We start from the raw sequence: 15,820 nt of genomic DNA on the forward strand, positions 1-15,820 counted from the left end.
TAATGACCATTGTGCTGTAAACTGAAACACATGTTGATATATCTTCTGCATGCAGATTGATGTAATAGGATAATATTTGCCTTTGGTGTTTGATGTAAACTCTTCCTCACCCTAAACCTACCCTTTTTCCTCCATCCCTCTGCCTTTCTGCCCTCTGTCCTCGTTGTCCCTACATTTCTCATTTTCCCCTCCTTCTTCATTCATTTCATTAACCCAGCACAGAAACCACAGATCATATTCTAAACTGTGGTCAACCATTCATTCTACGACGACTCTTAAACACACTACTGAGGGCTTTCAACAGTACGATTGTGTATAAGCGGGTCTCCAGCAAATCATTAATAAATCTCTATCATTTAAAAAGGTTTTATATCTATCACTGCCTGATATATCTCATTCTTCTGTTCAGTGACCTCTTATGTTGGGTGTAAACAGAGAACCAAATGGCTGCCTCATTAGATAAATGAACTTTATTTATGCAGATTTGCTTCTAAGAGTTTGGTCTACAACAGGAGTGTCAAACTCAAGGCCTGGGGGCCTGTAGTACAGTTGTATACCCGGCCCGCAAGATCATAAGAGCTTTCTATTATAAGTGGCCCACTGGTACGAGGTCTGCAGATTTCCTCCAGTAAAAACGTGCAAACTTCACCTTGACGATTTAAAATATCCTTGTTAAATTATAAAAATCTGATAATATATAGAAAGATTTCAAATAATTAGATAAAAAGTCAGGAGGGTGGGAAAAGAAATCAATGTTGTCATTTCATATTTTCAATTTTGCATCTCAATTCTGACTTAAATTTATGATTTTGACTTTTTTCATGTTTTAACCTTCAAGATTCACAATTTAAAATTCTTTGTCATATTTTTGCCTTTTAAACTTCATCATTTAAACTCATCAATTTGACTTTTTTCATCTCAGAATGGTTAATTATCAGTGTCATATTTTTCTCATATGTTACTAATGGTGAAAATGAGGTAGAGAGTTTATGTTTAAACGCTGACCTTGTTTGGCTCTTAGGTTAGGCCTAAATTTAGAATCCACTTTTGACTTTGACGCTCCTGGGCTTAATAGTCCGGCCCTCAGGACGTCTCATTGGAGCAAATCTGGCATCGGACCCAATATGAGTTTCACACCCCTGGTCTAGAAGGTCTGATGGATTACAAGCCCCCTTAATTTATTCAGTACAAATGTGTCAATCATTGCGTGTTTGCATTTGTTTCCCCAACTTGGGAAAATATATTTTTTAAACTATAATTTTAAAGTGGTAACAAGATTCGGACCAAATGGACTGAAGTAGGATTGTCATAGCCAGCACTGTTTTTATAAACTTGTAGATTTGTTTTGATAACATTACAGACTAATACAGTTTTTCTTATAGTGGCATTGCAATGAATAGCATGAGTGAATGTGAGTCAAACCACAAGAGTAGAGAAACCAAACCTTGCTTAACATTTTTGCTGTGCTGCCCAAAAATTTTTCCCGCAACAAATCTTACTTGGAACACAATAACAATTCTAGCAAATAAGAATACAACTGAAGAGCATTTTCATCTGCTCCTGCACTGATATGTTCATTTTGGAGTCCTAAAAGACATGTCAACACTTTAGCATGCTTTTCTAAACCAGAAACTTTTCACATAAATAAAATCACATGGGTATGGTGGAAGCAGATTTAGTAAAGCCTTATAATTAAGGATTATGCCAATGATTTAGCCTATGAGTGATCAACAGAAGCCAACCAACTCGATTATACAGAAAACAGTGATGACTTAAGGACTATGGATTGGGAATTAGCCTCTGTGTCCAAACAGTATCCAAAAATACAAGACTTTGAGAAGATGCCTGCATGTACAGAACATCACCATAATCAATCGGAGGCATAAAAGTGGCAGAAACAAGTCTGTTAAACAAAAACCCGCACATTATTTCTGTGGCTCTCTTACCATGGCTTGGTATCCCTACATACTGTGTGCAGTGAAGCCGCTGCAATAAGAATAAACGAGAGCAAATCAGTCATTAGCTTAGAGGCTAATGGTGCCTCTTTTCAGCTTTTCCTCCTCATTTTGTTGCTTTCATAGGATAAGGTGAAGTGTTATTTAGTAAATAAACAGCGTGGAGTGGCTAAACTGAAATGACAACTCAGTTAAGAAGAGACTCAGTTAAAGACAAGAAGTTGCCATAGAGTCATGCTGGTTGTCTGCAGATGAGACGTTTCAGAGAGCTGCTCCTTTGTAAATAATGCAGTCACAATGTCAGGCTGTACAATTACATATTTGAAAAAAATAGTTATTTTTTGAAAGCAGCACTGTAAAACTTCATTTTTTTTTAGGCTTCTTAATACTCATAAGTTTTAAGTTGAAAGATACACGCTTCAAACTATCATTATTCTCTGCATTTTCCTCGATAACCATTAATACACTAACGATACCCTTTATGTATTATATTATATTTACAATCCCACATTATTTCTCAATATTGCACCACTAGAACTGAGCCAAATAATCTAGATCCCTGCATAGAGCCCCAGATCTCAGTGAGCCATGCTTTTTTTTTTTACCCAGCAGAGTACCGTAGAGCATGTCATTTAATAGGGTTCATACGTGTTCCAAATACATCCTAGACCACTTATGCAGGATAAACTATCAGATATCAAATTATTCTAAGTACACAAAGCTTTACGAATTTTCTCTTGGTATCCAAATAACCATAACAGATATCAATCCCTACTAATGTTGTTGTCTAAACAGCATTAAAGAAAGCTTGTGTGATGTCATCATCTGCTTGTTTTCTGATCACATGGAGGCCCCAATCACCAAAGCAACACATGCGCCCAGGTTTGTGTGATTATTTTTTCTGCCTCAAAAACAACAGCTAAAATAAATTGGAAGCTGATGTCACATGGGTGGCAGTTGAAGTCGGACCTTCAAAATTCACTGTCTTCACCAACTTAAAAATCTGGTCTGACTCACCCTGGATGTGCCCAGCCTTAGCAGGACATACCAACAGCAGCTCACAAAGCAAAAACATAGCAATTTGTATGAAATATATTCTTAGTCTTAATGTCTTTCTCTCTCACTGGCACACAAAATAAATTCACTATATACCCGAACTACTCTTTTTACCAGAAAATATAGCTGACCAGCTGTAAGCTTGACACATAAAAACTTTCAGTCAACAATAATGCATATTTAAAAAATGAGTATTTTACATCATTAAACAACTTCCTTTACAGAAAGAAAAGTACAAGGATATAGTAGTTTTCTTTCTTTGCCCATTCTCATTCTTGTTTTTGTGAACCAACTTTGAGCTCATTTCTTCCCTTTCACTGTAGCAAGAGCTCATTTTCAAAGGTATAACTACCATTAACTCTTCCCTGCCCATCTATCTCCACTCTCCCTCCTCTTTTTCCTGAATTCTTGATCCTCCTTCCTTTCCCTCTCCGTCCCTCATGTTCTCATGTTCCCACATTTCATTTTAACACTTGTGTATCCATTCCATCCGTAGGCTATCCGCCTCAGTCTCTTCCCCTTCGTTGTGTTACTAAAGTCTGACTGAGTGGAGGTATGTACAACAAGTCCCCACCACAGCACAGTTAACAGAACCGCTGCAACACCGTGAGCACTCGCTTAGCTTCTTGCTTTGGCTTTAAAGGTATTTAATCATCATCATCATCAGCGTTTATTGGTTAAAACAATAAAAACTATATATAAAGAAAGATTCCAGAGAAAATCCCAGTTTAATACATACAGTCTTTGGGAGGCTTAAGCTAGAGTTATAAGTCTAACTTATTACTAGAATTAGTTTAGTGGCTAAAGCTATGGCTTTGTTTATCAGAATTTTAAAGCCATGTTCTTATCTTCTTTATCAAATCTAAATGGCCCTCTATCCAATAAGATATCTGCTTCAAAATTGGCAAACATAGAGAATAACATAAAAATGACTATGATCAGGCTTTACTGTTTAAAAAAAACAAAGACAAATGTTGGAGGCATTGTTGTTCAGTGGGGAACATGATTTTAAGGTATATGCTTTATGTTAGTTAGTAGCTAACTGTTTCCAGTAGATGATGATTACCTCAAGAGCATTACAGAGTGGTTATAGCAGCAACAAATGTGCTTTGGAGCAGCAATAAAGTCTAGGAGTTTATTACCTTCAGAACAGATCACAAGACCAGCAGCTACAGTGATGGAAACATCCAAGATAAAGCATTAATATTTATTAGAAGTCATCATCACTAGCACATACAATATGAATCCTAACACTAGAAATGACAGTAGGGTGTTGGACATCAGCTGTTTGTAGACCCAGATGCTGTAAATCACACTGAATCAGAAAAATACAGATGTTACCAGCATTAAAAGAAAGCAGCTCACGCTGAACCTTGGCACATACAGCCGACCTTTTCCCAGATATGAGGACGTTTTGGAGCAATAATGCTGTATAGTGATAAGGGTGCTTATTTGGATGAGGTGGGGTTTTTTTTCAGCCTGTTTCAGGAAAGAAACTTTATAACAGACAAAGAAGATTGTATCACATCCAAAACCCTTCTTATGATCTGCCCTCTCTCATTTTTGTGTAGAGAATTATTCTGTCGGCATGAGAACATTGTCCTTCAAACTAAAAGCAGAGGTGCTTACAGCTCTTACCCACATGGAGACACAAAGCAAAAGCAAATTGCACCAAACTGCAAACCTTTATTGGCTTGTTGGGGCTGAAATATCATCACCACAATTTCATTTATAATCCAGTGATGATCTGAAAACAGCTGATGTGCAGTACATGATAGAATCAGTCACCACAACTCCAGTCCTTTTATGGGAAAGTCATACATGAACGTGCATGATGAGCTGAATTAGAGGCATAAGTACCTTCAATCTTTGTGTAGGCTACCAATTGGTGAGGCATAAACAGAATCATATTCATAAGAGTTCTAATGATAGCAGTCAGATGAGGGATGACAGATCACTATAAATTCTGCACTATGTTAGGTTATTGATCCTAACCAATTCAAATCTGCTGCTGCTTTTATGTGTGTGTGATTATGTTGACTGTGCATGTGTGTGTGTTTCAATCAGCTAATGGCACATTGCTGCTGATTTATTCCTGTAGGTACAACACTTGATGTTGCAAACACATCTATTTAAGCACAGCAGAATGTGTATTCTTACACAGTAGACATGCAGGAAAAAACACACAAACATGCGCACACAAAACATATAAAGTTAAACCTGACCCGGATAATTCATGACACAGTGGAACAATTTCCCATGCATACAGTATGCACATGCAGTTAACCACACCAACACACGCAAACACACATTCTCAAACACACAGAGCAATGAATAGATACATTGTTACAGTGTGATTACACCAACTTTTCAATGTGTTGTCCAGTGCCCAGAATACCTCCTGAAAAGTTATTGGTCAATTTAGGTGAAGCTCCAAACACTCCACAATATATTCCATAATATACCATACTGCTGTAGTAGTTTCTTGCTCCATGACGGCACTAGTCTGGTTAAAAGTGACTATTGTCAAACTTCAGAATGATGGATGTCCACCATCTCACCATTATTTGCAATGTGCAAAGTCTGTCATGGTGACTTATAATTAATATAAAAAATATATGTATTTGTGATTTGCTGAGGAGAAAGAGGCAGACTGACTCATTTCAATCAGTTAGATTGTCTTATGTTGTTTCTTCCTAAAGCAAAGCCAGCTAGGAAGCTGCTGGGATAAATAAGCACTCACCCTGCTGCAGTGTAATGGCTCCAGGTCATGTCCTCAGTTAAAAGTAGCTATCGCTAACTATTGTGTCTGCATCGATACTGTCGTTCTAAGCTGATGGTTATAAAATGAAATTTGGCAACTTTCTCCAAAAATAAAGGTTGTTGACAAATGGCATTTCCTTTGTCCAACTGAAAAAAAGTTAGTTGTTCTCCAACACACCAAGACAAACATAATCAGTACCATTTCACCTTGTAGAAAGTAATGGTATCAATATCCATAGACGGGACTATTTGGGACAAAAAAATCAAGACCAACAGGGAATCTTTTAAACTGGGACAACAGTTGCCTTAATCAGTCTTACCAAGCTTAAGATTACAAGCCCTCCTTTTGTTAATCTAGAGCTTTACCAGAAAAGCAAGCTTGAACTACAAGCTATATCAATAAAGAAGGCTTTTACCCTCACTCCTAATAAAAGCAGAGATGGTGTCTGCCTCTAAGGCAAAACTGTTTAATGCTTGCCTGATAATCAGAAGCTACTGTATGTCCCCCTATTACTTTTAGAGAGTTTGGATCCCACATGAAGGCCTGCTCACTTTAAGCACTAAGTTGTAGAGGAAGTACAGGGTGGTCAGATTTATCATCTTGTTGCTCATATGTCTTCCATGTGAGTGCCATATTCTGTCAGATTTGTCACAATGCTTACTTTAGATCGCAGTTGTCTACCGTGGAACTAGCCCCTCCTTCATTATGATGATTTGTTCAGTCATTACCACACTGGCCGCCCAAGAACAAAACAAAACCTAAACAAGTGTGATTAAGATGAAAATAAAGCGCTGTGGTCACAAACAGGCTTAGGTTTGCAGAGATGAATATGGGGAGTGGGAGGGAGGGATGGAGGTACAGTGGCTGAACGCAAACACATCCCAACAGCCACGAAGCAAATTCAGGACCTTTCAAATTCAAAAACACAGTCAAAGGTCTAAAACAAATGCAACAACTGGAACAAAACTTGATATCTGGCCTGTAGATATCTTGTCTTCGGTAATCACTGAACTTTTGTTCTCACTCAGTATGAAATCTTTTTCAGTCAGTTGCACGTAACATCTGTGAAGGAAAGCATCATTTTGAAAGACCAGTTCACCCAGTATGTTAAAACGTCATCTAACTCTGACCACTTTCTGCTATTTTAAGTCGTTCATTAAAAGAAACAAATGAATAATTTTCATCAACCTCTGTCTCCAACTTTTACTTCTGACTTTATCCACAAATACATGCATGCTAAAGTGCTAAACAAAATTGGCACACATTGTAGTCAGTAAACAGCAGGAATGCTAGCATTGTTAGCATGCTAATTAGGGTATTCAGGGTGGAGTGCTGCAATGGCCAAAAATGGCTTCACATAGCTGCTAGCATGGCTTTAGCTCTAAAATTTCCCCTTATCAAACTGACATTTTATGCTCTAAATTAGGGGAACCACACACTTGAACCTGACTTAAAAACTGTTTTTTTCTTTCATTGATTTGTCTGTCTTTCTGTCAGTCTTACTGACTGTTTCCCTGTTAAAAGCAGCCTTTTATCCTGCCTGGTTAAAACACCTGGACTCTGAGATCAAATGTCTTCAACAGGGGAGATGTTTTTAGGATTCAAATGTATGCGTGGAGCATTGGGTGTTTTTCTAATTGTGCTCAGCTCCAGATGATTTATCCACAAGTTTCTCTGAGTTTCCCAAAAATCTTTGAGCCACCAAGTCTGGTTTGGTTTTCTGGACAAAGTACTTTTGGGAATCTCAGATTAGGGAGTCAGTGGATGGGCATGACTAAAATTGTGTTAATACTATTCATTTTCAATACAGTTTGTGCACATCCACTGAACTAGTGCATCCTCCCTACCTTACACAGCTCATGGCGGTGCTGAACAGCACCATCCCCAGGTGTCTAAGGGCAATTGTGGCAACTAATAGCTTATTTTCATAACCAATATTCCTGTTTTGTCCTGTCTCTTTTTGTCTGTCTGTCTATCTGTTTGTCCCTCCGTCCATCTGTCTGTCTGTCTTTTTCTAACTTCCTCTTTTGGTCTCAAATATTTTGCTTTGGGCTGGTTTAATTTTGAGTTATTTATCTTTTTTCAATTTTGTTTTATTTATAAATGCTTGCAACTGTAACAAATTGTTTATATTTGCTATTTCTGATGTGCAATGCTGTCATAACATAACATTAATGGATATATCATAAAATTTCTTTCTGCCATTAAACACTGCATTTCCATCCATTTACACACATTGCCTACTTTACAACTTTTTACCTCACTGGAAATCGTTGATTGTTTCATTTGCTCTCTGAAATGTTTATGCATAATCCCACTCTAACCTTGGGCCTTACCTGTTCTTGTCATCTTCATGTAGCCACGGGTTATGAGAAGTCTCGCAGCCTCAATAATATCTCTGGGATGACGGGCGCGCCATTGCGCCTCACCCCTATCACCAACTCCACCTTCGAACCCTTCGAGCCACCAGGACTCAGGCGATGCCACTCCCCTATTCCCTCCATTTTGTAGCATAGCTGGCAGGAAAACACAACAGAGTGTCGACAACAGCAACAAAATATTTTTTGCTTTTTTAAAGATGGGGGAACATGAAAAAGAAAATCAAACAACAAGCTTAGACAGGGAAGGAGAGTCTCATGGGCATTTGGTCAATCCTGGCTGCTCTTTCATCACCATTTCTCAAAGATACTACAAACTAAGAGCAATTCTAGGCACTTATTTTAGAATCCAGTTGATATCCAAACCTTACTTAAACATGAGAAAGACGCTTCTGTAAATGCATTTAAAAAATACACAAACACCCTCAAAAACACCTGCCTTACTAACAGGGTTAGAGTCTACATTAGTTTAGACTGATATGATAGCTGAGTTAGGTTACCCCTAGCTTTACCTTTGCTACTTTTTGCCTGTATCTTGACTGCACTTGCACTTCAATACTTTAAGAGTGATACTTAAAAGTAGCTATAAATAAGAGACTTTTCTAATATTAAGCCTCAGAATACACACATAACACACATAGACACTAACATAATGCTGCCGCATGCATGTTTTTAGTATGAGATTCTCCAGAATAACATACACTATACCTTCAAAATGATTGAAAATATAGACATTTTCTACACTTAAGATCAAAAGCATATCTTTAGAAAAGAAAATAACCCAAAGTGTAGCACCTCTGCACCTTCCAAAAAAAGCAGTTTAAGCTTAAGTCAATGTTATGTTGAATGTGTTAATGATACAAACTCCCCTCCACACAGACGTACTTGCACACACACATCATGGTCATGTAATTGGGTTTCTGCACATCCCTTTAATACAGAGAGAATAAGTCTTCTATAAGGCTCTCCATCACCTCCATGAATATAATACAATGAAAGCAGAAGCATCTCCCTTTTCTGCTGCTTCCTCCACAAGCTTCAGACTTTTAATGCTAATGCTTCCAAAGCTCACAGGATGAACAAAGCAAGCTCAAAGGTAAATCATTTTTTTATACCCTGGACGTTTGAGGAAAGTATGTGAAAGAACGTCTCTGTCCTCTTGAGTTAAAAGACATATGACAGTGGTTCAAAGACTTTCATCCAGCTGAATTGCAAAGAGGCTGCATTTTTAAGAAGTTCAGAAAAATAAATTCCAAATTCATTTGCCATGCATTTGAATGAGAAAAAATTAAACATTTATGTATGAATTACATTTCAAAATTTTAAGCTAGTTTGATCAAAATAAGCCTCTTCTTCTCTTGGAGGTCAGAACACACATGCCTGGGTATTATTTTAGATAGGATATTTAAATGTTAATGTCAGCCTAGCTTCTCACAGAAGCAGAAAAAGTGAAAAGTTTTTCTTCATTAAGGTGTTCATTAAATATATATATATATATATATATATATATATATATATATATGTATTATTAAATCTAACTGTTCAGCAGGCCTCTCCAAGAAAAATTCCTGTATAAAATGATTGAATTGTATACCTTTTAACAGTCATTGACTCAAAAGTAGTGAAATTGTATTGAGGCTGAAGTGATCCTTTAAAATACAGGAATCAGGGTATAACCAACGCTTTTAATAGGAAGTGTTTTTCTAAAACTGCATTGCTATTCCAAGGTGGCAGAAAAGGCAAAATTCCTGGATGTGCAAGAGAAATGTCCTTGTTGTTTGATTTAAGAATTGATATCATGTTTCATGGTATAAAGGGCTTCCAATTTGAAGAAGGGACTCACTGTCAAAGAGGTCACGTTTTTCGGTTAACATAGGTGGTAGTGGCTGAGTCGTGGCTAAACTTAGACTGAAGAGCTGCAGCATGAATCATGTTTAGTTGAACAAATGAAAACAAAGAAAAATTAAATGTAGGTAACATGTCATAACTCCACTTACATCACTCCATACCTGCCTCCATGCCCCCTCACTACAGCTCTAAGTAAACAGCAGAGCCCTACAACACAGATTTTCTTTTGCTATGCTTTTTGCAATCATAAGATAAGATTTAAAGGAACAGTACAAATCAGATTCTATGCTCTTCTTTTAGAGGAAGATAGAAAATGGACACCACTCTCTTATCTATGCATTGTGCAAGATTAGAGTCAGATGAAGACAGCCAAGTGTCTACATGAAGCCTAGCCTTTTGCCTTTTGCAGGCAGTCGTGTGAAAGTTGAAATTAACCCAAGGCTTTAACTGTGGGGCTTTTGGCATAATCTGTGGACTTTCTAGAAGCTAGAAAGACATGAACATCCATTTGGGTAGTTGTCAGAGCTGAAGGAGGACGCTGAACAAACAGCACAGTTGGTCCAATAGTTTGGGTGTTGTGTTGTGTTTAACTATAATTTGACTTGATTAATCTAGAAACATTTGACCCCTGTCCTCATGTAGCAATCCCATTAGTTTCTAAATTATATGACCTTTTTAAGTTACCATATGTCTCTAACTTCCAAAAAACTCAATCAAAGTGAACCCATGCTGTTTTTGATAACTGATCAGTTTTGGTGCCTAAACTCAAAGTGTTTCACAACATTCAAACATTTAAAAATGAGAATATTTTGCACTCTTATGCACTTTTGTTCTTCAGTCTTTATGCTAACTAGACTGGTCATATTTTGACTTCACTTGTGTGCTAATGCATTGATAGGAGACTGATCTTCACCTTTAAACATTATTCTAAGATAGGCAGTAAACTGTGTTCCTAAAAAAGTGCTGAATTTTTCCTTTAAGGTGGCTTTCTTTTTCTTTTAGAAAAGTTCACATCATAACTCAGCCTGAGAATGAAAATGTGGTTTTCCTCAAGTTTGAGCTCATCCACCATCATCACCTTCACCACTACCACCAACAGCGTTACTACTTTGCACTGAATCCAGTGTGAATCAGCGGCCAATGGCAATATTTTTAGTTTTCTCCCTTTTTGGCTTCTCTTTCTTTCCCTTCTTTTGACCCCTCCTGGATTCCCCCCCACCACCCCCCCTCCTCTTCTGTCCGTCCATCTCTTCTTTGTTTCGGCTGCGGCTGAGCAGTAGGAGGCCCCATGAACGGCTACTGGAGTGACAGCCCGTGGTAGAAGAAGAGTGGACGACAGAAATCCAGTGGGAAGAAGAAAAAGAGAGAGCGTGACGACAGACAGCATACAAACCTAGAAATATGCAATGTAGATAAATGAGACAGGAGCAGTTGGATCTGCCTGTTCAGAGATGTTTTATCTGCAGCACACAGGACAAGTGTGCACATGGATTTTTGTGTGTGAAAGTGTGTGTATGTGTGTGTGTGTTTTTGTGTGCCTAGACTACATCTAAGATTTGGGAGGAAAACTTTTAATTTTGCTTCATGAGAAAAGCATTTTTCAGTTAAAGCAACCTGTTAAAATCTGTCTGTGACTTAATGGTGATGTCCTCCTTCTGTATGTGCTTTGTTTAAGTCTTCCCCTTTGAATATTATTATCTATGTTTAATATGTGGCAATGCCACACTGCTTCATTACTGTTGGCAGAAATGATTTGTCTGGTCATGTTTCATATCTGTTAAAACCCCCTGTAATTTTCCAGTCGCTCTCACCTTCCTTCACTCCATCCAGAAAGCTAAAGTCACAAAAAATAATCTTTCAGTCGGCTTGAGATCTTTCCTTTGTATTAACACATATTCCTATCACTTAGAAAACTAAGCCTGATTTAGTCAGGTACGTCCCTAATGGTGCAGAGACAGACTCTAAAGCAGGGGTGTCAAACTCAACCACAGCAGGGGCCGGATTCTAGATCAGGTCTAACCTGTGGGCCTAACAGGGTCACCTTTTTAACCATAAACTGTCAACCTTTTTTCACTGGTAAAAATTATACGAAAAAAACAAAAAAACTTAGCACTGATGGTAAATGATTTTGATATTTTAAAAGTTAAAAACATAAGTTTATAAAGGCTCACAATCTGAGAAAAGTAAATTTATTAGTTCAAAAATGTCAAAACATGAAATTGAAATAGAAAAATAATGTTTTTTATGGCAAATATATTAGAAGTCAAAATCATGAGTTTTAAAGGCCAAAATATGAAATACAATTTGTAATAATGACATTAAAAGTCAAAATATGATTCAAAATTTTAAACTGTGAGTCTAAAAGGTCAAACTATGGGATTATGAAGTCAAAGTTGGAGTTGAAAATATGAGATAAAATACAAAATAATTGGTTAAAAAGGTAAAAATATCACTTAATCTTAAAGCTCAAAATATTATATAAGAAGTCAGAATTATGAGTTGAAATGCTCAAAGTATGAAATTAAAAGTCAAAATCCTAAGTTTGTGTCCTAATTGTGAGATGTTAAATTGAAAATGTGAAATTAAAACACAAATTAATTTCTTTTCCCACATTCCTGACTTCTTATCTAAATACTTTTACTCCTTACTTTTTCAGTTTTTGTGACTTAACAAGGATATCTTAAATCATCAAGGATAAGTTCACATTTTTATACTTCAGGAAATCTGCAGACCTCATACTGATGTGCCCGTTATAACAGAGTTTGACACCTGTGCTCTAAAGTATAGTTTGTTTCTTGGACCTCACAAAAATACAGTTTATGAAGAAGAACTGCTTAAAAAAGCATCTCCCTGTCTGTGAATTTGATTTGTATTCACACTTAAATGCTGGAAGGTGAGAGTACCGAATGGATAGAGTAGTTGAAAAAAATGTTTCCCAAATTAGGGGAGAAATGATTTCTTTCTTTGTTGAAAGTAAGATGAGAAATCAAATCAACTCAGTATTTATGAGCTAAAGACAAAATGCCTGGCTTGAATTAAAACTCACACCAACACCTTTAAGGTTTGCAAATTTTACTTTTAGCATCTTAAATGAGTTCAAAGAAAACTCCTGTACATTGTCCAACTTGCAATAAAAGGGAGTATTTATTTGCAAAGTTGTGGTACGAGGGTCTAATCAAGGTCTAGTTCTGACACGCTGCAAATAATCCCCCCCTTATTTTGCAAGTTGAACAGTGTGCTATTGTTTTTCTTTGAACTGTTAAGATGGACACTGTGCACTCCGACACACCTGTCCTAAGAAATAGATGTGCGAGGCAATTCTTCCACAGCAACTTAAATGGGGAATTATCCAGTGACTGCCCCAACTTGTCTGTAAAACTGTCCTTTTAAAAAAATCTTTTTGGGTCTAGAATACAAATGATAGATAAGTGGACATGGTCACACAGTTTGCTGCTTTAGATTTTTTGGATTTTTCACTTTGCTTAATTAGTAACAAAGTTGGATATATTCAAATACATCAAAGGATTTTTTTTTCTGTTTGCCTTGGTTGCTAGTATCATAAAGAGGCTATGCCATGCAGCATAGCACACAAGCTCCATTAACTGAGAGGCATCGAGTCTGCAGACTTAATAGGAAAATGTTATTGGCCTCTTGGTTTGAAACCAAGAGGCCAATTTGGCACATCTTCATTCGTACTCTTTAGAGGTGGTGGTTTAAACTTTCAATTTAAACATTCAAACTTGATTCCTATTTGTAGCTCTACACTGTTGGTGGTAAAGTTTATTTGTGATATCTCATCTTGCTCTCAAGTAGAATGTGAACATGTTTTTTTCTGAAATGTTGAGCTTTTTCTTTGTGAGCCTGATCAATGCCCATACAGGGCTTCCAGTTTCACCTCTTGTTCTAGCTAGGCATTAGAAGTCCATCTGAATCCTGTTTCATGACTCTAAGGTTTTAAACTCAGCCAATGTTCAGGATTACATTTGTGTTCCCAAATGCACATTAGACAGAAGAATACACACAAACCGACACACACATGCACACATAAATATGTGAACACAATCACCAGTCGCTTTACTGAACCTGTCCATTGTTTCCTAGCATATCACCCTCTGCCTATCCTTCCTTCACTTCCCAAAGTTTATTTGTTGTTCATCATTCTCCTCAAAGCCACTGAGTTGGTGTCCTTTGTCATGATGATGTACATATGTAAAGTTTGTGTTTTTGAGAGAATCTGCATGGGGATTCCATCGCAAGCAATAATGAAACTGATATGTCTAATAATGTGAGGAGGTTTGATAAGATTTAAGTCTTGAGCTTATGTGTATATAACATTTAGATTACTAAGAGTGTGTATGAATGTGGTTTTAGATACATACATATGCACTAACAACGCATGCAGGAAAAAAGAGCTTATCCTCTTTGAATGCAAGAGGTGTGACGGGCTGACATTATGCATGCCAAATTGCTATGATGCTATTGGTCGAAAAGAGACCATGTTAGGTACTGTAACAGGGCTGGGTGGGGTGGGAAAGTTTATTTTTTCAGGATGGGCCGGGGCTTAGTTTCTATTAGGTCTTGTATAGCTGCTTTCTTATTGAACTTGAGAGACTTATGATAAGAGAAACAAATTAATAATTGTAGCTTATGTTTTTTTTTCTTCTTTTCTTATGCTTCTCTTTTCACAGAGAATTGTTCTGAAAGCCCTGTGCTTATCAGATATATGCAAAAAGAAGCAGTAACTGTGAACTAATGCTTAAAAAAATCCAGCTGCTTCCATCATTGTCTCAACTTCTCTTCAGCGAGAGAAAGAAGAGACCCTTCTCCCAAGATACCTCCTTACAAAAAAATCCCAGTCCCTTATTTTGTTTATCCGCTTCTTCGTTGTCTCTTTGTGACTTCACTCCTTCCATGCCATGTTCCATTTCCTTTTGTTCTCACATGCTTTGTAAGCACAGAGGAAGGATGCCTCTGCACTGTGAGAATGCAAAGTTTCAATGCAACCTTGCACAGAGGATGGAGATCAGTTTAACCTTTGGCCGAACTAGCAGGCCTCCTTTGATCAAACCTAGCCTAACCTGTCTGACCATGGAAGTTAGATGAAACCTTCACTAAGGACACATTTATTTTAAAGTACCTACCATTTAGAGAGAGACCAGAGAATACGACTTCCTCTATAAATAAATAGATTAAAAAATACAGCCATAAACCTCTGGTTTTAAAGACTGTTTTCTGACACTCCGTCAATGTCTCCAAAAACCCATAATGCAACACTTTGTGAAAGACACCACCATATTATTATTAATCTTTTTAAATAATGTGCTCACCTGAGTATCTTTTTAAATTGTGCAGGTTTTTTTTTTTTTTTTTTTTTTTGCAAGGGTTAAAGTCAATTCTGATTGACATTTCTATGTTGTATATACAGTACATCCTATTAAAACCTTTGGTTTTAATAGGATGTACTGTTATGAGCCTTACAAAGTGTAGAATTGCTCCCAAACTGCAGGAAAATGGGCATATTGCTGCTTTATTTCCTGTAGTTGCAAACACCAGTGCACAGTTTAGACCTTAGTCTTTTTTGCAACAAACCTGCAATCAGTGATCAGTGAAAGTGTAAAAAAGCATTTGCCAAGGTTCTGCTGAATTCTGAAGATTCTCGTCCTGTTCTGGGTGATTTTGATTTAGTGGTGCATTGTATATAAAAAATGATAATCACATTATCATATTCAAGCAGTTGCATTGACTTCCTTGTAAGACATAACACTGCTGAGGCATCACTTATATCTACTTCCTCTTAAGCTTCTGTCCCTCATTGCCAA

General features: G+C 37.2%; 1 protein-coding gene across 1 annotated transcript in view; it reads left to right on the forward strand.

Moving 5' to 3' along the window:
- Window positions 1-8,286, forward strand: part of LOC121503622 (potassium voltage-gated channel subfamily C member 1-like) — a 73,807-nt gene extending 65,521 nt beyond the window's left edge. The window contains exon 6 of the mRNA XM_041778113.1: window positions 8,135-8,286. Coding sequence (XP_041634047.1) covers window positions 8,135-8,286 — 152 coding nt within the window. The remainder of the gene's footprint in view (window positions 1-8,134) is intronic.
- The last annotated feature ends 7,534 nt before the right edge of the window (window positions 8,287-15,820 follow it).

Source organism: Cheilinus undulatus, linkage group 21 (genome assembly GCF_018320785.1).
Source record: "Cheilinus undulatus linkage group 21, ASM1832078v1, whole genome shotgun sequence".
NCBI classification, from domain to species: domain Eukaryota; kingdom Metazoa; phylum Chordata; class Actinopteri; order Labriformes; family Labridae; genus Cheilinus; species Cheilinus undulatus.